Source organism: Chaetura pelagica, unplaced genomic scaffold (assembly GCF_000747805.2).
Source record: "Chaetura pelagica isolate M959 unplaced genomic scaffold, ChaPel_1.0 scaffold308, whole genome shotgun sequence".
Classification (NCBI taxonomy): domain Eukaryota; kingdom Metazoa; phylum Chordata; class Aves; order Apodiformes; family Apodidae; genus Chaetura; species Chaetura pelagica.
This window is the reverse complement of record NW_009954442.1, coordinates 1,952,733-1,977,560: the sequence shown is the minus strand read 5'-3', so window position 1 is coordinate 1,977,560 and position 24,828 is coordinate 1,952,733. Positions and strand designations below refer to the sequence as shown.

At 36.3% G+C, this 24,828-nt stretch overlaps 1 protein-coding gene and 1 non-coding gene across 2 annotated transcripts in view; one reads left to right on the top strand and one right to left on the bottom strand.

The window, feature by feature from the left end:
- Nucleotides 1–24,828, bottom strand: part of DMD (dystrophin) — a 909,379-nt gene that overhangs the window by 286,594 nt on the left and 597,957 nt on the right. The window contains exon 51 of the mRNA XM_010004489.1: nucleotides 2,073–2,190. Within this exon, the coding sequence (XP_010002791.1) occupies nucleotides 2,073–2,190 (118 nt within the window). The remainder of the gene's footprint in view (nucleotides 1–2,072; nucleotides 2,191–24,828) is intronic.
- On the top strand, nucleotides 23,740–23,812 carry TRNAK-CUU. The gene has a single exon. It is a non-coding gene; the product is annotated as a tRNA-Lys (tRNA).

The following is a 24,828-nucleotide window of genomic DNA, read 5'->3' as shown; positions in this document are numbered from 1 at the left end:
CATAGGATACAGTCTAAATAGTATCTGAATGTGCTACTAGCAACCATGCAGTCCAAACATGCAATGTGATTTTAACATATTACAGAAAGCATTTACCAGATGGATTTTATTTTTTTTTATTATGGTGATGGAGAAGTTTAGCCTATGTATATACCTTTACAGTCATTAGTTTCAGGGAGAAATTCCTGGTCTCCAGGCCTAGATGCACAGAATCACAGAATCACAGAATCCTAGGGGTTGGAAGGGACCTCAAAAGATCATCTAGTCCAGCCCCCCTGCCAGAGCAGGGTCACCCAGAGCACATCACACAGGAACGTGTCCAGGCGGGTTTTGAATGTTTCCAGTGAAGGAGACTCCATAACCTCTCTGGGCAGCCTGTTCCAGTGCTCTGTCACTCTTACAGTAAAAAAGATTTATTTTGATGTTTACGTGGAGCCTCCTGTGTTCCCGTTTGCACCCATTGCTTCTTGTCCTATCACTAGACATCACTGATAAAAGCCTGGCTCCATCTTCCTGACACTTACCCTTAACATATTTGTAAACATTGATGAGGTCACCCCTCTGCCTCCTCTTCTCCAAGCTAAAGAGGCCCAGCTCCCTCAGCCTTTCTTCATAAGGGAGATGTTCCACTCCCTTAATCATCTTTCTGGCTCTGTGCTGGACTCTTTCAAGCAGTTCCCTGTCCTTCTGGAACTGAGGGGCCCAGAACTGGACACAATACTCCAGATGCAGCCTCACCAATGCAGAATAGAGGGGGAGGAGAACCTCTGTTGACCTACTAACCACACCCTTTCTAATGCACCCCAGGATGCCATTGGCCTTCTTGGCCACAAGGGCACATTGCTGGCTCATGGTCATCCTCCTGTCCACCAGGAGCCCCAGCTCCCTTTCTCCTACACTGCTCTACAGCAGGTCAGCCCCCAGCCTGTACTGGTGCATGGGGCTGTTCTTCCCCAGGTGCAAAACTCTACACTTGCCCTTGTTGAACTTCATCAGGTTTCTCCCCACCCAGCTCTCCAGCCTGTCTAGGTCTCGTTGAATGGCAGCACAGCCTTCTGGTGTGTCAGCCACTCCTCCCAGCTTAGTGTCATCAGCAAACTTGCTGAGGGTACATTCTATACCCTCATCCATGTTGTTGATGAAGATACTGAACAACACCCATCCCAGTACCGACCCCTGAGGGATTCCACTAGTCACAGACCTCCAACTAGATTCTGTCCCATTGACTACAACTCTGGCTTCTTCCTTTCAACCAGTTCTTGATCCACCTCTCTACCTGATCACCAAGCCCATACTTTATCAGCTTGCATCCAGCTAAAGTGAAATGGCTGTGTTCAAACACAAAGCATTTGGCCTGGGTCTTCTCTAAGCTCCCCAGGGGACCTCTAGGACCATAAGAAATTATTTTTTGTTGTTTTTAGTCGTGAGTATTAAAAAATATTAACTGAAGATATATGACAGTCCACCACAGAGTTCTTACGGCATGTTCTTACAGCATGACCTTGAGAGCGTGCTTCATCCTATAGCAAAGGGCGGAAGGACATGCAAGCATCCAAAGGTGACAAGACAACAGTACATCTTATTCAGACCTATTCTGAAACTTAATCTGCTAATATTTTCACCTTAGATACTCCTAATTTGTTAAATCTAGAAAAGTATAGAGCATGATCAGATTTCTGCATTGACTGATGGAAGATGAAAGAAGAGGCTGCAGCTGTACTAGGGGGATGGTATTGGAAGGTTCTTGTAAGCCTATGACTATACTCTGTTAATTCTTTCTTTTTCCTCCTTGCTAAAGAATCTTCCTTGTTATCTATAGTGATCACACTCTATATTTTCTATGAAGTGCTTCCACTATAAAAACAAGTAATATGAAACTGAGGTGGAAAATCAGAAATATATGATCACTGACTTTCACTTGCATTACTTCTATATACAGTTTGGAAGATTTGTGTAAGAATTGTCTTCTGATTGAACTCTCCTCATTCAAAAAATGTGTGGAAAATGGTATACTTATTACAACATGTTCCATATTTACTGAAACACCATATTACAGCAGAATCACCACTTACTGCGGTCAGTAATAATTGTTCTGGCCTCTTGATTGCTGGTCTTGTTTTTTAGATTTTGTGCAGCAGTTATTAGTTCATCCAGCTGGGGACGTCTTTGTTCCAGATCCTGTAGTATTGCCTAGTTGCACACAAACACAAAAATAAAACAAAGAAAAAAAAAGCATGTAGAGCTGTTGAGAAGATGATGTGTAAGATAGAAGACCATGTATGCCAGAAGAAGCATCCAAGAATGTATTTGAAAGACATTGATCAAATGTAGCAACTTTTAGTCCCTATCATGTAGCTTCAAGAAAAGATGTTTGTTAGATTTCCCAGTTTAAAGAGCTAGAAGTAGCAGTATTTATTAACAAATTATGAACAAATTACATTTTTCTGCCTGCAGCTTTGGGTCACCAGCACAGGGCAGTATGTTGCTAGATAGCTAGCAGGTACAGTATATCAGCTATCAAGCTGACAACAAAGATCAGCAGAGGATTTTTATTTTTCAGGCTTTTTATGTGGATAGTGGTTAGATAACCTGTGAGCATGCTCACCTGGCTGCTTACTATGTCTTGACTATTTTATTATCTTAAAAGTCTGCCAGTATTTTATTGTCTTAAAAGTTTCCCCTCTCCTCTTGAAACTCTTTTATTTTAAAAAATTTAACATGTTGTTAGTCACTGGCTGCATAAGATGGAAGAGACCTGCAGAGTTTGATCTTAAACTTGGCCAAACCTGAGATTACATACACATAATTTCACCAAATTGAAGGTGATAGTTAAAGGCCTAATATAATTTTAAGTTCAATAAGACAGAAAAAAGTGTGTGAGAACATCACTTCTGGTAACTACTGCATGTATCATCAAAAGCAAGCTAAAAGCTCCACAGAGTTTCATTTTTGTTCAGTTACAAACTCTTTAGAAGAAAAGGTAATTTTCACGATACATGTCTAGCTACATCCAGTAAAATTCTTGCCTTTAACTTCTGTGTCAGAAGTGTTTTGATGATCTATTACAACTGGCTTTCTAAACTCATAACACAAAGTTTGGATGGTATTTTTTCACTTGTATACTGACTGGATTGCAAACAGAGACATGCAGTTAAAGCAGCAGCTTGCATAATTAAAGGAAGAACAAATTTCTCATTAGAAGTCTCTCCTTGGTGAAAGCACTCATGAAAAAGAAATAAAATCTACTGATGCAGTTGCTACCTCTGGATATCTCTGTGCCTTCAAAACTCCATTTTCTAGGAAGACAAGTTAATGAGTGACATGAATTTTACAACACTAAAAGCAGTCCCAATGCAGCTTAACAACAATTGCATTATACATATTGCCAAAATGGACTGTTCAGAAGGAACAATAAAACACGTACAACATGCTCACATAATTGTGTGGTCTCCAAAGTAGTATTTCCCTTTCTCTCTCCTTCCCTTACCCAGAAACTGTTTAGAAGAGGAAAAGCACATGACGTGATTCTAAGGTCTTACACCAACAGTGACTCTAAGCTGTTCCCTGAAGTTTCCTGAATATAATTTTTATATTTGATATACTGAACAGGAGAACGATTAATTTGATCCAGCCTGAGTCTCCAACCAGATATTAAATGCTATGTTTATATCATGGAAAAAACTTCTGCTGTATGAAATCTAGTCAGAAACAAAGCAATAGCTAAGGACTGCTCAGTAAAGATTTGCTCAGTATCAAAATGAGAGAATGGAAGAGATGTATACCTCAGTGCTGTACAGAATGATTTACCCAAAAGACCCACTGGCAATTCCTGAACTGGACATTCAGGACAAATAACAATGCCTCTTTAAAGTGAGTCTTACTAGCTCTGCTGTTTCCTCAGGGACACAAGAATCTTGTTGCTATATGGAATGTGAGAACACACTTCCCCTTGCCATTTAATCTGAATACAATTTCTTTCTGCCAGATGTACTAATGTGTATTTTTGAAAGGTCAAGAAGGACATCTTGAAACCCTTATACTGTAAAAGGATATTAAGATTCTTGGGCCTGTCAGGAGCCAATACTATGTAATTACAGAACAGATTTTTTATTTTTTTTTTCCTAGTTTTAGAAAGGTAATGACTGAGATTAAAGGAAAAAAACAACCTCAAATTAATACAATATTTCTTTAGTGTAATACAAAATGCCTGAGAACCTTACCCAAACAATGTTCTATTTTATTTGGTAAAATTATATACATTAAAATTGTTGTAAGATTGTTACAATGTTCATTGGTAAAATTTTACCAATTTATATAATCTTACAGACTTAGTCAAAATATGTTCCATAGAGAACCCACATTACACACACATATACAAACCATGATAGAAACTTGGATGAAAGTACCTACTAAAATAAATTATCCCTGGGCCATTCTGTGATTCTGTAGTATGAAAGTAAACAGCAATAGTTGAGCTCCATTTAAAGAATTATAAAATTCAAAAAAGTACTGCACTGATCACAAAAATTGATTTTGTGGGTAATAAAATCCACAACTAAATATGATAGGAAGATAAGTGCTTTGATGAATACAAATTAAAAGGCTGATAAATGTTGGGGGAAAAAAATAATAATTTTAAAACATTAGCTGAAAAGCCAAAAAATCCCCAAACTCAAAACAACATCAGAAGCAATTAGTTATAAAAACTTCTACAAATCCAGCCAGATATGAAATGTTGTAGGACTGGATCCTCAACAGAAAACTAAGAAATCATTAGAAGATATTATAACAACCATGGGGAACAAAAACTTGTTCATAGTGGCACGCTTGTGGATGCACAACAAATCAGATACCTGTGATTCAGAATGTCAGCTCACTGAAATAAATGTGCTATGTAAAAATGGGTAATACAGAAATAAAAGTAATTTTCAAAATAAATTAAATAGAAATCTATCTAGTCCCAGTCAAGTCACCAACATTACCAGTACAGAAACTTAGAGAGGCAGCTACAGTAAAAGGATTTACTGTTTTTAATAAACACTTGTTATCTTTTTCTTATAATTTCCCCTTACTCTCATTTACTGAGCTGCTTTGTAAAGGTATTCTGCAAAACATTATAGACCACTGTTAATCAAGAAATATGTTTAATAATAAATGTAATTCGACATGAGTGAATCAACAATGAAGAAGGACCACTGACATCCATGACTGCACAAATAAATCTTTAACCACAAAAGTTACCTTTTTTTTTTTTTTTTTCTTTTCTTTCGTAGATCTATGAGTACCAACATAATAATAGTTGGTGACAGTACAGTAATGGAAAGATGAGATTCGGACATCAAACCTGCCTACAGTTTGTTAGAAAGTTATGCTATTCACTTCTAACAATCTTTCCACATTTGTGGAGAGCAGCTGCTCAAAAGAAAAATCCAATTTTCACTATAATTTTCAGGTTCCTAACTTTTATGATTTCTTTACAAATAATGAGGGGGCTGAGCTATGGAACAAATTGTTTAAGTCAGCAACTGAAATAACTTGTATAAAAACTGCTAAAAATAAACTGAAAAACTGAAACAGGTGAAGTGTGACAATTTCTTGGTGAGACAGCAAGGTTTCAGATTGTGAATTAAAACATCCTCTAGCTTTATAATGTACAACATGTTATAAGCCCGCATACGTGTCATTCTAGTGTGACATAGCACACTCTAGTGTGTCGTAGTTTATATAAAAGATAGAGTCTTTAAAAGTTATACACTTATTTTTTAATTTTTTCCCCCCCTGATTTCATAGCAAATATCTGGAATATCTGTTATCAAGCCTTAAACATTCAACTAATAATTTACTAGTGCTGATAATAGATGTTTACTTTTTCATACTAGAAACAACTTTTCTCATACCAAAGCCAGGACTTTTCTTCTCCCATTGCTTCACTTCAACCATATAAACAAGAGTTAAGGTTACTTTTCTGCAACGTTACATATGGTTGTCTCATAGTCTCTATGCTGCTTTAAAAAGGCTCTACTATAACAACTGGTTTACATTCCTAATTTGAAAAATATCTCTGAGAACATATAGGTCAAAATGCCATAAAAAAAAAATGGAAGATTATTGGGTAAAGGAGGTGATTTTTGGTTTGGTTTGGTTTGGTTTTGCTAGGTAAGAATGCTAACAGTGAGTGTTCCAAAAAATGATGTCTTGCCTTCCATATTATGAGCAAACTAGAAGAACCATTTTGTCATAAACAAGCCATGTCTGAAGAATGAAGCATCCAAACTGTTCTAGATGGCTTGTTTTGACCCACAACCAACCTCTTTAGTGAAATAAACTAGTGGACTACAAGCACAGAACCGAATGATTAATACGGGAATAAAGAGAGAAGGAAGATATATTTAATTCTTATTCAAATTCTTAATTCTTATTAAGATATTCACTCATCATGACATTCTTAAAAAAAGCGTAATTCCATTCAATAGATGCTGAGGAAATTATCTACTTGCCTTTTAAAAAATTTTAGACTTTAAACTCAAAATTTAAACCAAAAAAGAAGTAATTACTTCCTGAGAAAAATGTACGGCCATGACAAATTTACTTAAAACAACTTAGTTCCTTAAGGCTGGTTAGTTCTCTAAATATAATGTGTGATATACACACCTAGAAAGAGAAAGAAAGCTTTGGAAAAAAGCTTGCTAACAATTTCAAAAAATGCAGATTTCAACACCTACAATTCATCTGCATAATAAAATTGGCTTTGTTAAGCTATTCCTCCCAAGCACAATTTTAATTTGTTTTCTTGTCACTAAGCAGGAAGGGAATATGAGAGATAATGATCATTTACATACTTTCTACATTTAAACATAAAATTATGAAATAATGAAAGCAATATAGTGCAACAGAGTTTTCTTTTTAAAACAAATTTTGTTTCAGCTACTAGCTGTTTTGATCTTTCACTCCAAGGGAAGAAGATCTAGAGGTACTGTTTAGCAGTGTTGCTAGTAGGTTGGTACCCATCAGTGAAATCAAAACATTAGCAGATTGGACATTATTATTTGATTTTGCCTGAGTGATTTATGCTGCTTAAGTTTTCATAAGCACAAATTTTTATACCCACTTAAATAAGGCCCACTTGAGGCCCACTCAAGAACTGCTTAAGTAGCTCATACCATTGTCTTAGTGAATATATCAATTCCATCACACTGTGGGAAAGCAACCAGTGACAGATTATCAGATGTCTCACTAGATGTATGAAAAAGCACCGCAGAACTTTCTGTATGCTTTTTGTGACAGTCACTCAACAAATTATGTTGGTGGCATTGTAAATGTCTGAGGACTGCTTCTTTACAACTTAAGAATACTGGCTTATACTAGGAAGTCATGACAGTGAAAAGTGCAACATGCACTTTTACACTATATATACACTAACCAAACCAAGCAGAATGGGGAATACTTAATTTCAGCCCCCATGCTTTGATTCACAAGGTTAAGATTATGGTGATGGCTGGAGCTGGGATAGCTCTCACCCTCTCTCTTCCTGCTTCCTGTTTGTCTACGGAAAAGGAAAGCATGGATCAGTAAATAAGGTAGGTACAAGGATGAGATCTCCTGAGAGGATAAAAGTCAGCCAAGGCTCACTGAGATGTTTTATACCATTTTCATAGACCACCAAATTGGGTACCAACACTAGGAAAAGCATGGCATACACAGAGGTTGCAAGACAAAGTTTGTGTTGGTCTCTTCTCCCCAATAATAAGCAATAAGACAACAGGAAATGTCCTCAAGTTGTGCCAGGAGAGGATTATATAGAATACTAGGAAAAATTTCTTCACCAAAAGGGTTGTCAAAGACTGGAAAAGGCTGCCTAGGGAAGTGGTGGAGTCACCACCCCTGGAGGTATTCAAGAAATGTGGTCCTTAGGAACATGGTCTAGTAGTAGACTTGGCAGTGCTGGGTTAACGGTTGGACTCGATGATCTTAAAGATCTTTCCCAAACAAAATTATTCTAAGATTCTATGACTTTATGTCATTTCAGGTAATCACACTAAATAACTTAATGGATAGGAACCAGTGTTAGAAGCTACAGAGGTTCCCCAGTTTTTATATTGGTCAGCAGAACCAAAGGCTCTCCACACACAGCTACCATTCATGAAATGTGAATTTGAAGAATTTACTCTTTTATTTCTCCTATACAATGAATGGTTTTCAGATTAAGGATTTTCCCCCTGCACTTACAGATGTACATTCCTCTTTTCAGTGAGGACAGCTGTTCTATTTCTCAGAGCTGTGTCTTTAGTTTTTTCTTCACTGTTTTGTTTGGGTTTTTTTTGGATGATAGCTGCAGTCAACTACTTTTATCTGAGACTAATCCAATGAAAGATGTACTTGTCAATGCACTTCAAAAACAAAGTTATAGGTTCTTTTACTTTGTCACCTTTTTTTAAGCTGAAAATATGTTTACCTTGCACAAAACAGTATTGAGTAGACATAATATTTCATTACTAATAGAAGCAAAATAAACAGGCATTTTTAGCTATTTTAAAAGAATAAAATTTAAAAAATAACATACTTTTGTGGAGAAGAAAAGCTAACAGGGTCAATAAACATGGTCCCCAAATTATCCAATTTTATAGGGAAAAAATTAGCCTGAATCAATTTTATGCTCTGAAAAAAACACAGAATGACTTCCTCAATTTTTGCTAGAGCCTCTGGAAAATTTTAATTATTTTTAACTGGAAGCTTTCTCCATCAATAGCAAGTGATTAACAATAAAGAAGAATAAAATTGATTGGCACAGCGTCATTTGCCAGGTAAGTTTTTCTTTAGTACCTTATAACACTAAATATTTTTTCTCAAGAATAAGTTAAATATAGAAAAAGGATTTAATCTTTACAGTTGGGTTTGCATTTGAAAAAAACAATAGCTGCTATATCAATTGTTTCTTACAATGAACTTAATATTATTTAGATCTTGGGGGGTTAGGAAGAAGAGGTTCTTTTTATTAACCATGACTGATAAGAAATGTTGGAATGACTTTAGCCCTGCTCTAGTAACAGGGATCCTTATCCTTATTAATATCTCACTATCATTCTGAAAGATGAGAAGCATACCAAGTAACAAGCCTAGTTTTGGTACTAAACCTTTGTGGCATATTCAGAAAGGTTTTACTTCTAGAGTAATAGTTCTGCCTTTCATTTTTGTTTTATTTTGTTTGTTTGTTTGTTTGCTTTGCTTTCTTGTGTTTGTTCGTTTTACTTCTGTTTTTTTTATTGTTCCGTTTTTCAGTAGCTATGTACTTAATTAAGGCCAACAAGTAAACAGAAGGTAAGGGTATAAACTTGAAAAAATCTGACGTTGTTCAGGCTTCTTTAACAGTGAAGGAAGGAAATGTATAATCTGGGTATTTCGAGTCCAGGAAAAAATAAAATCTAAAAGACTGTGGACACCGTGAAAACAAAACTGTAAAAACGGATTATTTAAAGTTTGGACTGGGCAAGACTTACATTTATAACTTATTTCAAAGAGGAAAGATCAAGTTCTCAATTGTTAGCAAGAGCTGGTAAATTATTTATATCATCTGGTCTTGAAAAATATCATATTTAACACTGAGAAATAATTTGCCCTTCAAGATGTAGGAAGTTATGGGGTAGGCTGAGAAACAGATATAAGTGCTGTGCACTTGAGTATCACTACATGTAGCTCAAGTAGGAGCTGTAGCTCAGTTAGAACCCTCTGTTATTTTGCAGTGTGAAAAGCAGCTGGAGAGTAGATGCCTAGGAAGGGAAGTCAGGCACTCGTAGGCTGTGTGGAAAGATGCCTAGCCACTGCATGACTAACAAAAATGGGTATTTTGATGACAGAGGCCAAGTCCTTGTTTTCTCTTTCCTGTCCTGGGACTTCTCAACTCTTTTTGAGCAATGGTGCCAATTCAACAGAAGAGTCACAAACTAACACCAACCAGAACAGCCAGGTGTAAGGAACATTTCTGAAAAATGGGAGTTAAGAAAGACACTGAAGGCAGGTGACTCACTGCCTGGATGGATGCCTTATCCACTAGAGAATGTACAAAGGAAAAGAAAAAGCAGTGACTCTTCCTCTTGCACTTCCAATGAATGCCCTTTTGATACGCTGATGGTGAATACCTGGCAGATTTAAGCACATAGTCAAGGGAGGCAGGTGAAGGAGGGTTTACTCCTTACTGAAGAAGGATGTGCACTGGATTTAACATTTCTGTAGAAGGGTTCAGGAAAGCTTCTGTTCACATGCAAAAGCCAAACTAAAGGAAAACAGCAACCAGCGCTTTTAGTAAAGCTAAGCACCAAGAGCTGGGCACGTGTGTCAAGGCTGCGAGACAGGTGCCTATGTTATGAAATTATGTCTAATTTAAAATTTTCTGTCATTTAAAGGTGCCTCCTTTTGGTCAATACACCTTGCTGCAGAGGGTAAATTTTCTAATAATACAGTAATTATTAATTATAGAAACAAGAGTGGTAAAAAGATATAGTGGCTAGAAACTGAAGACAGCAAACTTCAAACAAAAAAAGTTATAAATTCTCAGTAGTGAATCCATTTTAAAATAAGAGCAGATGACTAAAAATGTAAGAGATTCCCTATTTATAGAATTGTGTAAAGGAAGATATTGTTATTATTAATATTATTGTCAATAGAGACACCATTTTGAAGAGTATCAGGAATGAGGAATCCCTATGCAAAATCCCATGGATTATGTTTTCATAAATACTATATGGTTGTACCAGTCCTTTCTGACCTTGAAATCTATAAATCTATGAGAAATTAAAAATACATTTTTAATTGAATTTCAAATCATATATAATGCCAATTTATCTGAGATGAATTTTCAACACCTGTTTCCTTAAATCAGCATCAGTCCTTCTTGGTTCCCCTCCCTTCACATAAATATAAGGTAATTTAAATATATTTAATCAATTTCTGACTGAGAGAAGTGTTAAAGTATAAAGTTAAGGATAAAACTGGAGCTATTTCTTGTTTGGACAAGGGAAACTCTTACTACTAACTGTTAACGTATTTAATCTGTAACTGTTACTTGAGGCAGAAGGTGCAGACAGTGATTAGTAGCTTGCAGAGAAGCTACACAATTCTGCTTTAGTGGAAGGAAAATTAGCATTTTTCCTTTCCAGAAAATACAGCTTTATTACCTGAATGACAGTTTCAGAAATATATCTCATATAAATAGAAAAGAAAGAATAACTGTTAAAGAAAAGTTACCTAACAATTTAGAAAAAAAAAAGAAAAAAGAAAAAAAAAAAAAGAAGGAACTAATAGTTTGCTTTATATATGTATTTATGCATACTCACAAGACTATATTTAAGTATATATAGATACAGATAGTGATTTTTCAGTGTGCCTTTGCAATAAGAAAGATGGAACTGAAAGGAAACAAATTTCAAAATTAATGGCCTTTCTCTGATTTCTGTTATGTAACATGAAGAATAACTGAGGCTGAGGGGCAAAGAGCTTGAGCATCTCAGTCTGGTCAAAACAGAGGAAGAGTTTTTCTTGTGATACTATTACCATCCACTTAACAATACAATGGATGTTTCTGGCAGAATGAAAAGAATCTTAGAATAATCTTCATTATCAAAAGTCAAAATAAAATATATTATCTCTGTGAAATAATTTTGAAATACCAACATTTTTCCACAGACAAGAATTTCTGTGCCTTGCAAAATACTGTTTCGTGGCTGTAATCTCTTTGCTTTAGAAAAATAGAAGTTTTTTAGCTACTCAACTTTTTCCTGGGAAAAAAAGAATGAAAATGGGTGGTAAAACTGTCTCTTCCGGTATATTTTCATTTACGCTCAGTTCCTGTTATGACAGTGTCAGTCATGGCTGAAAAATAACCCTGAAGATTGGACAAATGTATATCATCCATTTTTATAGTGTTGTTTTTCTAGATTAGAGGTATTTATTTATTTATTTTTAAATTCTCATTCTTTGGTTCCTAAACTCAAGGGCTTATGGAACTGGCTTTAACATTCCCTATTAAAAAATGTTTACCTTTATTGGTTAATCCAACATGACTTTCTGCTTTTCACTGTTAACTTTTTCCATGCCAATAAGGTGTTTCCACATCTTACTAGCTTTGACACATGATTTGACATGAGGCACAATAGAGATATACATAAAATTTTGGAATAATAATTTTCAAGTTTAACATATCTGAAAATTGGGCATTATCTGTGATATTTTCACTTTTTACTCAGTAAACTAGTAAGGCACAAGAAAATGTCATACCATATAGAGGATAACCTGAAGATTGATGCACTGAGTTCTCCAGGGGTGGAAAACCAAAATTAACTACAAGACTGTTAAGATGCATCTGCACCCTGTCTCCCACTCTCCCCCTCTCTGTTACCATAACAAAGTCAGTTTAACTGAAAGGCCATATTGAGAGGTGGAAACAAGAGCTTCCAAATCTGTTACATTTTTAAAAATTAATGATTTGTATCTCCCTATGGAAATGAGAATCTTGCTAGATTGTGACAAGCAGTTCTTCAAGAGCTAAATACTGGAAGGACTCCAGATTGAGGTCACTGGATTTTTGCAAATACCAGCCTGCAAAACTGGGAGGTATTTTACAGTCTATGCAACTGAAAAATCTGACTTCATATTTTTTTCTTATTTGACTTTCTGACCTTATTCCTTCTCTTTAAAAATACTGCATATACATATGCAGATACACTACTTTTCAGTGGCTTTCTCCATCAGAAAAAAAAAAAAAAAAAGCTTAACATTTATTTTTCTTGAGAACTACATTTTCAGGCTTTTTGTTTGTTTGTTTGTTGTTTGTTTTTTTTTCAGCTATTAATGATTAACAAAAGAAAAGTGAGTTCAGGAAACTATTATTTCTGTTGCTTCTACTTTATTCCTCCAGAGTACCCTTCTAAATGCCTTCACTTCAAACATTAAAAAATGCAAAGATGTAAATTTTAGCCATTGTCCAAGGGATTTAAAGAACTCTCTAGAAACATGAGCTGAGGATCATAAAAACAAGAATAAACAAATGTGCTAAGAAATAAAAGAGAAATATGACATATAAAACAGAACAGATGCCATTATCTTTTAGTCCTGATGAGACAGCTAAAAGCAACATCAGTTTATTTATCCATGACAGCATAATATATTCTGGTAAAAAAGAAAACTCTGAAGCACTGACAAGTTTAGGAGCTATGCCTCAGCATGGCCTAATACTCTGTATCTACTGCTTTCTCAGAAAGGCTCATAAAGGTTCTGCAGGCACCACTGGCTGATCATTTCTAGCTGGTGTAATGGGGGCATCGATACCACCGTGCCAGCTTACTCCCATGACTCTCCTTTTGCTCTCAGTCTGTGCCTCGTGCCAGAAATTTCAGAGAACAAAAGTAGCAGAGACATGGCTCTAACAAAAAGCAACAGGAGCAACCTGGTAAAGGAACTGCAAAATGGCTCTGCTTCTTTACTGAAGACAGGTACATGAGGAACGGAGAACGACATTTATTGGTGTGTAAGTGCCTAAAGTTACACATATGTTATTTTCATTTGTGCAATGCTGAAAGAAAACATCATAGAGGCACATAACCAATAGCAGGACATTATTAAGATTGTTGTAATAGAGAAGATGTGTGATCAGAATTTTTTCTTTTTTAAAACAGATTCTTGAGAGTAGAAAAATTGCTATGATTTCATTTTTTCTTAGTCTATATCCCAGGTGTAGATTAGTGTGTAAACAAGTTTGTTTTAAACTTCTTTGAGTGTGACCCCTATATTTCTTCAAAACAAACTGAAAGAAAAAAAAATGTAGTTCTGAAAATCTGCAAAGATCTTAATCAGTGCAAAATTTTAGCTTCCTTTCAAACTTTAATTACTCACTGCTGCAGATGTGCAGACATTAAGAGATAGCAAATAATTATAAATTATTCAACATGTATGCCAAGGTAGCTCTCCTGAGGTTTGATGGTTTATTGTTTTCTAATGTCACTGTAGATCAAAGAAAAGTGTTTCAAACTGTCTTCCACAGCATAAGAGACACTGCATAGACTTCTACAAATGCACACGATTGTACAGGATTTCTGGTTGAAGGCATGTTAATTGAATTAGCTCCAAAATGAAGCTCTATCCACAGATTTGTGATCACTCAAACCCCAAATAGCCACAAAGCATGATCATACTCATTGCTTACACTGAACAACAACAAAAAAATCGACAACTGCTACAACAGCACCTGTAGGAGAGGTTCTAGAGGAGGGCCACATAGATGACCAGAGGGCTGGAGCACCTCTGCTATGAAGACAAGCTGAGAGAGTTAGGGCTATTCAGCATGGAGAAGAGAAGGCTCCAAGGAAACCTTATAGTGGCCTTCCAGTACTTGAAGGGGCCTACAAGAAAGCTGGGGAGGGGCTTTTCACCAGAGAGGGCAGTGATAGGACAAGGGGTAAAGGTTTTAAACCGAAATAGTGGAGATTTAGGTTAGACATCAAGAAGAAACTCTTAACCATGAGGGTAATAAGGTGCTGGAACAGTTTGCCTATGGAGGTTGTTGATGCCCCTTCCCTGGAGGTATTTAAGGCCAGGCTGGATGAGAACTTCTGCAACCTGCTCTAGTGGGAAGTGTTCCAGCTCATAGCAGGGAGGTTGGAACCTGATGATCTTTAAGGTCCCTTCCAACCTTAATGATTCAATATCTTATCGTAATGAACACAGATACAGTACAACTGTCGGCTGGACATACATTCCCTGGAAGAGGGAACAGTAGTTCCTGGCCAGCTGCACCCACACTGCTTCCCTCCTACAAAACTGCTTAGCTGCAACTGTACTGTAGCTACCAGATCACCTGTTTGTAGGAGGCAAATGCTTCAGGCTGAGCACAAGCACAACTGCATGAAGGATGGATGGGAAATGAGAGTGAACAGCAGGATAGGGGCGTGGGAAGGAGGGTGTGGAGGTATAGGAAAAGCAGTGATACGCAAGAGAGTAGCTAACTGATGTCTGAGCTGTACAGTCCAGAAAGGCAATCAATCTTCAATTACCTGTGGATTAATTAACCTCTGATTTAAATGCAACATGGGGCAGAAGCACTAGAGCTAATTCAGTAAAGAGCTCACTTAGGTCAGACAGACTAACTAATGCACACAGAGCACTGTGTGTACTCAGTTGTGTAATTTCTGGGGCCAGCTCAGCATTACAGCACCTTTCAGGAAAAGCCTGAGTTAATGAGATCTGAAGAGCCCCAACTGACCAAATGCAGAAGCACTTACCTGTTCCTGCATCAGCCTCCCAGCTTCATCTCATCTAAAACAGCTGCAATGAGCCTATCTGTAATCAAGGCACCTTCACAATATTGCAATACTACTACCATCTGTGTATGTAGGTGTGTGCTTGAGAGATGAGGTCACAGTCAAGTCTTCATTGTTGTATATTCCATATAATTGCTTTAAACGGTACAGCAACCAACTTCATGGAGCAGCCTGAGGATGCCCGTACTTACTGTCGATAATTTAATCTTGCATGTGTGCCCTACTATTCCTATTGAAAAGATATTTTCAGACATTTGTTCACTGTTTCAACCTTGAAGTCACTGTTTAGCCAGACTATTGCTTAATGTTGTCACCAGTCCTTCTAGTTGATGATTTTTTTATTGTTGCTGTTCTCCACTACATCTTCTACTGGAAAAAGAAATACAAATGATATGTATTTGAAATGTTTATATGTATATTTATATACACTTGTTCACATACCTATATAAGAAATACAACCCATCACAGAAAGACTAAATAGCTTTTCGTAGTATTACCCACTGTTTGTTATCCCTCTATGGGCAACAAGAGTTTCAAAACTGTGGCTCATTTCTCTTCTGCAGCATACTACAAGATGGAGATTATTTATCCAGATGGTCTAAAATTTGTAATCTTATTTTTCCCAAAAGTCAGTGAAACTTTCAAACTGATAGTCAAAAAAAGAGTTGATTCTAGTAATAATTCTTAGGTTAACAGCTTCTAGGCAGAAAGTTTCTTTGTGGAAGACAATAAACCAACAATGCTAATTGGAATGACACTGTTCTTATCTAGCTCAATATGAACTGTGAAGTGACATCCCATGAATTTTAGCAGTAACACCTGAGAACTTGCTCAAGCAATTTCAGAGGCATTAGTAGTTATATTTGAGAATCTGCAACAGATGAATATAGTTCACTTTTAAAAGGGGGATAGAAAAGTACCAGGCAATTTTAGATTAAATATTCTGAGCTCAGTTCTAAAACATCTGATTAAATAATCTGTGACCAAGGAAAAATATAATAAGTAGCAGCCAACCATTTATCAAAAGTAAATAAAAAACAGTCAACTGAATTTCCTTTCATCTGGAACAGTGAGATTTACCAGCAGTAGACAACAGGCAGAATTGGTGTCTGATGCCCTTAGCAAGGCTTCTGATACTGCCCATGTGATGTTACCACAAGCAAGCTGGGAAAGTTTGATTTAAATGGAAATTAAACTGAGGGAAAAACATAACTTGAAGGTACTTTATGGGAAGGCAATATCAAGTGAAGATACATACAGACTGGTATTATGTCTAGTATCCATCACTATTTTCATTTGTTACTTGGTTGATGGAATAGAGAGTAGATTTTTTACATTAACAGTGATGCAAAACCCAACACGCATTTGAGAAGAGGAACACAACTCAAAGTGGTTTTGAAAGAACTGAGAATGCAATTCAATAAGTGCAAAAATACTAAAATAACTATCTGAATAAGCTGGATGAACAAAAGAATGAGTTGCAAATGACTGGACAGATGGTCAGAAGTCTAGAAACAAGGACAGAAATTTTTAAAAGCAGCTCTGTTTTGTCTGGAGGAGACTAAACTGAAGTAAGTATCAGCCATCAAATACATGAGATTATTGCTGAAAGAGAGTAAACTGTCCTCAATTTCCATTGTAGTGACATGATTAACTTAAATTGCAGCAGGAGATATTAAGCTTGGAAACAAAAATATTTTGAACTGCAAGAATTGCAAAGCAATGGAAAAAATATTCAGCAAAGCTCAACAAAAAATTAAAATTCTTGATCTAAAGAGCAGGTTAGACTGAAATTGGTCAGAAATTATTTAAGTCTAGATGATCTTGCCTGAGGCAAAAATCTGGAGTGCACAGCCTTTCAAATCTCCTTCTAACCCTATAAATTATACCTATAATTCCTTTGTGAAAAAAATAACTTGATGAAAAGCAGCGTGGAGAATAAGATATAATGAGAATATTCTAGTTTATAGCATATTTTTTTAACAGAACTTTAGATATTAGTTTGCATAAAAAGTGATCATGGACGCTTTCTTGTAGTATTATATTTTTAATGGAATGACAGTGAAAAGCGGCAAGGTAGCACTTCTTCTTCTCCATTTTCAATTCTACTGAAAACTTCTGGCCTGAGTTGTTTAGCTAAGATATAAGGAACTTGTTTTAGTTTAATTGACATATCAGTTTTCTTAGAAGTTTGGTGGCAGAATGGTAGTTAGATGTGCAATGTAACATCTGGATGCAAAGTATACAGAAAAGAAAGGTTGTGTGGGTTTTGCGATATAATTATGTATTTAAAAATTCTAAAAAATAAAATTGAATTAATTACATAATCTCAATTATTAACCCAGAATTTATAGTCAAGGTCTGAACTATGAAGAGGGTGATCAGAGACACTGTGATGGCAGGAAATATGAGCGTAATGCAAGGCTTGAATCATACTGCTCTAGCATTGTGATCCTGAAATTGGGCTCCCAGATCCTGAAAACTGTATGTTTGCCTTTGCCATCTGGTAAAACAACTTCACCATCAGTAAAAGAACTCAGAGGAAAGAAATGAGCAACAAGTGTAATTTGCTTGGAAAGAGCTACCATAGCTTTTTGTTAAAGGGAGTCCTGGGCTTCTTTAAATAAATTAAAAGCATGCTGAGAAGGATTATTTGGTTCAGGTAGGATACATATATATATATTAAATAATTTTTATAAAGTCCTTTAAAAAATAATTTTAAGAAACTTGCCAACATTACATAAAAATGAAGATTCTATCCTGAATGTATATTCTGTTGAAAGATAGAAAAGAGTGGGTAGGAGTATGTTGCATTGTTGTAGTGGAAACTGGTTTACAACAGAGAAAATAATTATTTTCATAGAAGGCAGTGAGTCTCTAGAGCTTGCTGCCAAAGGAGGTTGTGAGGGTCAAGAGAATCAGCAGTTTCAGAGAGGAATTAGACAACTTCATGGACAATAGGCTGAAAAATAGATGCTACAAAGACCCAGCAGAAATGTGTCTCCTGATACCCCAAATCCAACAGCTATGAACACTAGGGGTGGCAGCAGTGTGAGGGGAGTAGTCTTCAGAAACCAGCCAGGCTGGTACATTCTCCCTGCCCAACCTGTCCTAATGTCATCACCAGAGATACTTCATTTGTTTGACCCAGTGAGGCATTTCTTACGCTATCAAGTGTGGTGAGACCCAATTTTAGTCGTATCTACAAACCTAGTTATTCTTTTATTTGTTGTAGGTCTATGAAATACCAATTCTGCAACCTACCACACAGAGATCTCTTGCAAATACAGAATTATGTGAGGCCAAAAATATTTGTTAAGAGCAACGTTGTCCTCATTCAAATGCATGCTGAATCATATGCAAGGTGTTTTATTCTTTTCCAAATTATAGGGAAATCTATAAATAGATCCTCTTTCAGTAGTAAACAGGAAAAGGGGTTGATTTGTTAATATGTTAGCATAATATATTATTTCTGTTACTAATACATATCTTTTCTAGTGGCTGCTAAGAGTCTCTAAACATTTGACTTTTTATCTAAATCAAAGAATAAATTTTTAAAAATAGTATATATGATACATATCAAAATGTTTTCCATGTCTCCATCATATTCCAGTTATTTAGTCATCAGAATTTTCCATGGGAAGTCTGAAAAAGTTGACAAGGTTAAGGTAACACAAGTGGTTAATCTGAGTACCCAACTGGATTTCCCTCTAGGGAGGAAAAGGGCATAGCTTCTTTGTGCCTGAACAGATTGCTCCCATGTGGAGCAAAGGGGAAACAAGAGAACACGTCCGAACTCCTTGAATCATGTTGCATCTGCAGCCCTTGTCAGGCAGCACAATACAAACCTTCTCCTCACCCAGGCAGTGTGGCTTGGAAGATTACAACACCCATTAAAAGGACTGAATCTAATGATAATACACAAGATCAACTTCAAGAATTCCAAACTAGTAATAAGTTTGTAATAATTAAGGGCAGGCTGAAAAATAAGTGAGTCTTTTCACCCGGCTCTTACAAAGGCTGGCTTAAAATCACCTTTCTCATATGTATTCTCCCTAAATATTCAGTCTTGCGTACTTAGTGACATTTCTTAGAAGCAAAAATATGACTTTCTGATGCACTCAAATTCAGAGCTGTGTACTGGGAAAGACATGCACGTCTCCTTATAAACTGACTTGTTATTCCTGTTAATCACTCCTGAACTGTGCAAAGAAGCTATTATCACCAAATTACAGTCTAGAAAATGTATGGAATAAAAACAATGATGATTTGGATTGAGACAAAGCAACACATATCCACAATGTATGTGAAGAACTTTATTAAACAAAATTGTAAGGAAAGTCACATATCTTCTTCCTCTCTTGGCTGTCACTTCATCTATTTCCTATGCTCCATTACCTCTGCACAAGCCCAGGAGGTGTTTGCACATAATAGCTTTTTATTCTTGATTGAATTTACACTGTGTGTTCCTTTCATATTATAAGTACATATGAGTTTGCACTGTATTACCACTTAAAAAAAGCTTGTGAACCCCATGCAATACTTGAAAGCACACTCTAGAATATATTTTTTTTTAATGTATTTTCAGTGCCCACAGATGCAAAGACACAAGACTTCAGTTCAATAAATCTTTCTGCAGCTCTTAATCTCAAAAGGGATATAATTATAATGCATTGTGTATGTTTGTTGTAATTTTGAAACTGTGCTCCAAAGTAGCCATTGCAAGCAGATTAATGCCAAAACAGTTAACAGTCTGCTCTTTGATGGCCAAATGGTTTGGAAAGCTGAGATAACATGTCTAACATTTCAGTACCAAGAAACAGACAATCACTTTTGCTATGATCTGCCCCAATTTTGTGTCTAAGAATTACAAATGATTCTGTCATTGCTTAGTGAGATATGCCAGGAATTTGTTTTACAGCTGAAACATGATAAAAACAAGTAAAGCATGTTTGGTTTTTGTTGTGGTTTTGGTTGTTTTTTGTTGTTTTGTTTTGTATCTTTGTCAGTAGAATGAACGACATCTGAATAATTTATAAAGAAATACAAGAAAAGGATCCCTGCCCTGTACAGTTTAAAAGCTTCTTCCCTAATAACACTTGTAGCAAATCTCCACAATATATGAGTGACAAAAATGACAGGTATCACAGGTAAATGAGAATATTGCAGAAAGGATTAAGATGATATTAAATATACCTGTATTTGGGTAATTCCATAAATTACCCATAAATTCCATAAATTGCATTTATGGCTTCTTGGACCTTATAAACCTACTTTTTCAGAAAAAGTGGGTTCCAAACCAGCCAGATTGAAAGTACATTCTGAATAAATATATTTTGTTTCCTTTTTGTACACAAAAGGAAATATGATCTATAAAAGCAGAACAAAAATATCTAGGAACACTTTTTTGGTTATTTTCCTTGTCCTGTAAAATGCTGTATACACCGTCTTGGTATATAGCATATTTATTTCTATTTAGGTCTTGTCTCTACCTTAACTGCATGAATAGGAGTGTAAATTTAACCAGATTTCTATCACGTAGAGCTTAATTTTAAATAGTATTTTTGTGAGGAGTCTTGGTGTAAATATTTTTAAATTACACAGTTGCTTACTATAAACCACATCAAACTAAGAAAGTGAAGTTTAAACACTGAGCGTTACTGCATTGAAAAAGAAGTAGTTTCTAACCTGGATCATTCTCCACATATATCCTAGATTTCTTCATCAAAACAAAGACAAGGAGACAGATATACACAAATGCCTGCATTTTCAAAAGATATGTAAGAGCAATTAAATATTTTGAGAGAGAGAGCTGAATTTTAACAAATATTAAGAAGTACACTGTCATATTTGAGAAACTATTTGTTAACAGTAGTTTCCTGGAAGCCTTTCCATTAGAAGGGAAAGAATTGTGACTGACTGTTAAATTCATACAGTTTTCACTGAATTTCTTATTAAAAGTAGCTGTGTGTTACTGGGTGCTGCCCAGTAACAGTATGTCATGGACAGCTCTTACAGGAACTGAAATTCACTGTGATGTCTCACCTTCCTCATAGTGCATCCCTCACACAGATACATCAAACAAGTTAGGAAAAGAAAGGAAAAAAAAAAATACAGAGACAGATTGAAATGAAGTCAGAGTGTCTCCCGGGAGAAGAATGAGTAACAAAACATTAAAAGGAAAAGTTCATTTTCTGTTGAGAATTGTGAAAAAAGTGCTTGTTTTCATATTATTTTTAACAATCCATTACAATTTTATTTTGATGTACAGGGGACTGAAAATGAGACCTGCTGTTAATTCTTTTTTCTTTCTGAGATAGTACTAAAAAAAAAATTATCTTCTAGTTATACATTTTGGGGCTGGAAATTATAATTACAGTGAAAAAGTCTCACTATGCAGTGGTAGCAGGAGAGAAAGTTTAAAATTATAACCTAAATGGCTATTTGTCATCATTCAAAAAAGACCGAAGAATAATTTATCCTATATATTGTTAAACAGCATCCCTGACCATCAATCCTACAGGAAAGCCTAACAATGAATAGATAGTCCATGCACTTCAGAAACAGGCATCCAGTGAAATATGAAGTTAAGAGAACATATTTTCTGTGAAAACTACAATGAAAAAACCCCAATTTTTTCATAAGAAAAATTATGTTTTGTATTCTACACTGAGGCCTCCAAAGGCTGTCTGTTAGTTTAATTAAGATTTGTGACTTGAGATTGTCTAATTAAAGAATTTCAAATGAATTAGATAACGAGCACCCAAGGAAATTAAAAATCAGGTGCAAAATTCCCTTTGATTCCACTGACAATTCTGGTTTATGTATAAATCAGTCTAATGATTAGAGACATACAAAATCATTACATTCATTTAAAAAATACTCATAAGTAAACCAAATATATGAATTCTTCCCTTGACAAGAGATATTGAGAAATAATTTAATAAAAAATAGAACCTAATAGGCAAAATTAACTAACTGGTAAACAAAACTGAATAGAAGTTTCAACATGAAAATTTTCCTAAATTTCAGCATACTTAGGTAGAGAGTTTAAAAGAAAGATACTTGTTAGACATCACTCTCAGCAGGTGAGCGATGTTTGACCTAAAAACTTCTGGAGTCTGGCAGTAAGCGGGGGCGGGGAGAAGGAAAGTTACTGGCATTACATTTGCATAAACTCATCTAGATAAAAAAACAAGAGCGTTTCTACCTTACAAATCCTTCTCCACAGAATTTTAGCAGTTCACAGACCTTTATACAATTGTGTCTGAAAGGAGGCGATCTAACAGTCTCGCAAACTTTTCCGAGTAAATAATGACAATGTTCTTCCTATCCTTTGCTCTCCACCTCCATTTTATCTGTCTTTCCTGTCTTTTCTTAACCATAATAGTAAGAGTTGTGAGATAATTTCGCTTACTTTTTCCCCCATTCAGAACAGTGATCTAAGTCCTGATTGAAGCCACTTATAAATATGCATATAAATATGCATACAATTTATCAGTATTACAATTTAAATGCACAAAATCTTACTAATTCTTTTCCTGTAAAATCTTCTGTTTCTAAATCGATCCTATCAACACTCTCTGTTGTGGGTTATTGTCCTGGTTTGAGCCAGGATGAAGCCAATTTTTCTTTTTACTGATTTTTTTTTCCTTCAGTAAGCTTTCTTGTAACTAGCAACAGTGTGTTCTGCTAGGCTGATAAGACAGTGGAATGTTTTTCTAACTACTGAGGCTTCAAGGCCGCACCTGCACTCTGCCGGCTCAGACACTATGGGGAGATCTGTGACCCCCCCCCCCGTAGGAGGCTGAGTTAGACAGACAGCAAAATTGGCCAAAGATATTCCATTCCATATATCTACGTAAGCTCAAAGGAAGGTCAGAGATCACAGAAGACAACTTCCTTCCTTCTTCTTCTCCCCTTCTCTTCCGTCCATGGCCGGTGTCCAGGGAGGACTCTGTTCATCCATCACCGTCGATCCTTAGGCTTGAGATCTCCTGACCCCCATAACTCTCTGCTTTCTCCAGCAGCAGCTCCGGGATTCCTTGGGACTCTTCCCAGTTCAGGGAAGTGCTGTGGGAGTTGCTGGGGTGGGGGGAGGCAAGAGGCTTTTGCCTACACCTGAATATATCTGTATATAATTGTATATATTTTTTCTTGTATGATTCATTAGTGTTTTAATTAAAGCTGTGTAGTTTAGTTTTCAATCCAGCCAAGTCTCTCTCTTTTTCTCTCTCTCCTTCCCTACCTGGGTGGGAGGGGGAGGGGATCGAGAGCATTTTTGTAGGACCTGAGTCAAACGGTGACAACAATTTATTTGAAAACGCGCTGTCCAGCTTCTTCTCCAGGAGGCTGAGCCTCACGTTGGCTTCACTCAGCTCCTCACCCTTTGACTCAGATCCGACAACAATGCTCTCAATCCCCTCCCCCTCCTGCCCAGTTAGCTCAGTCGGTAGAGCATGAAACTCTTAATCTCAGGGTCGTGGGTTCGAGCCCCACGTTGGGCGTCAATAAATTGTTGACGCCGGCCATGGACGGAAGAGAAGGGGAGAAGAAGCTTACACAGATATATGGAATGGAATACCTGTGGCCAATTTTGCTGTCTAACTCAGCCTCCTACGGGGGGGGGGTTTTTTGGGGGGGGTCACAGATCTCCCCATAGTGTCTGAGCCAGCAGAGTGCAAATGCGGCCTTGAAGCCTCAGTAGTTAGAAAAACATTCCACTGTCTTATCAGCCTAGCAGAACACAGTGTTGCTAGTTACAAGAAAGCTTACTGAAGGAAAAAAAAATCAGTAAAAAGAAAAATTGGCTTCATCCTGGCTCAAACCAGGACAGTTATTATTGCAGGTATGTAGAGCTCTGGAACAAGCAGTTTAGTACAGGTAAGAAAACTGCTATTTTTGAGTTGATATCATCAGGCCAACACGGCTTGATATAGCTTACAGCCATTGCTGAGAATGGCCAGTTGGCTGTGCTCATCCCCAGTTCAGCTTCCACTGCCTCCAAATCTCTTACCCCTGGCTTGCAACACCTGCATGAGATGTTTACCTCTGTTATAAATTAGTACTACATTTACTAATTTGATTTCCTCTCATTTAGTCAAGGAATATTTACAAAATACAAATGGCTGAGTCAGTTAATTTTATTAACTTACTCACAGCATGTTGATGCTAAGCTCTCAGAGTTATCAACTGTTACTAACAGATATAATTTGATTCCCTAGGATTTATATTCTTGCTCTTTACCACATGCTTTAATGACATTCACTGTGATGTCAAGTGTGGGGGAATTAAAAAAAAAAAAAAAAAGCCCTACCCAAAATCACAGTACCAGCAAAGAAGCTAATAATTTTAATGGGTTCTCATGCACAGTTATTTCTTTGCAAAACACAATCACTTTGTTAGAGCTGAATCCTGTATCTCTATGCCGTTACAGGAATGTGCAAAATATACCAGTTTTCATCACAGAAATATTATGCCATATGGGCCACATACGAAGAGGTAGAAGGATTTATAAGAACAG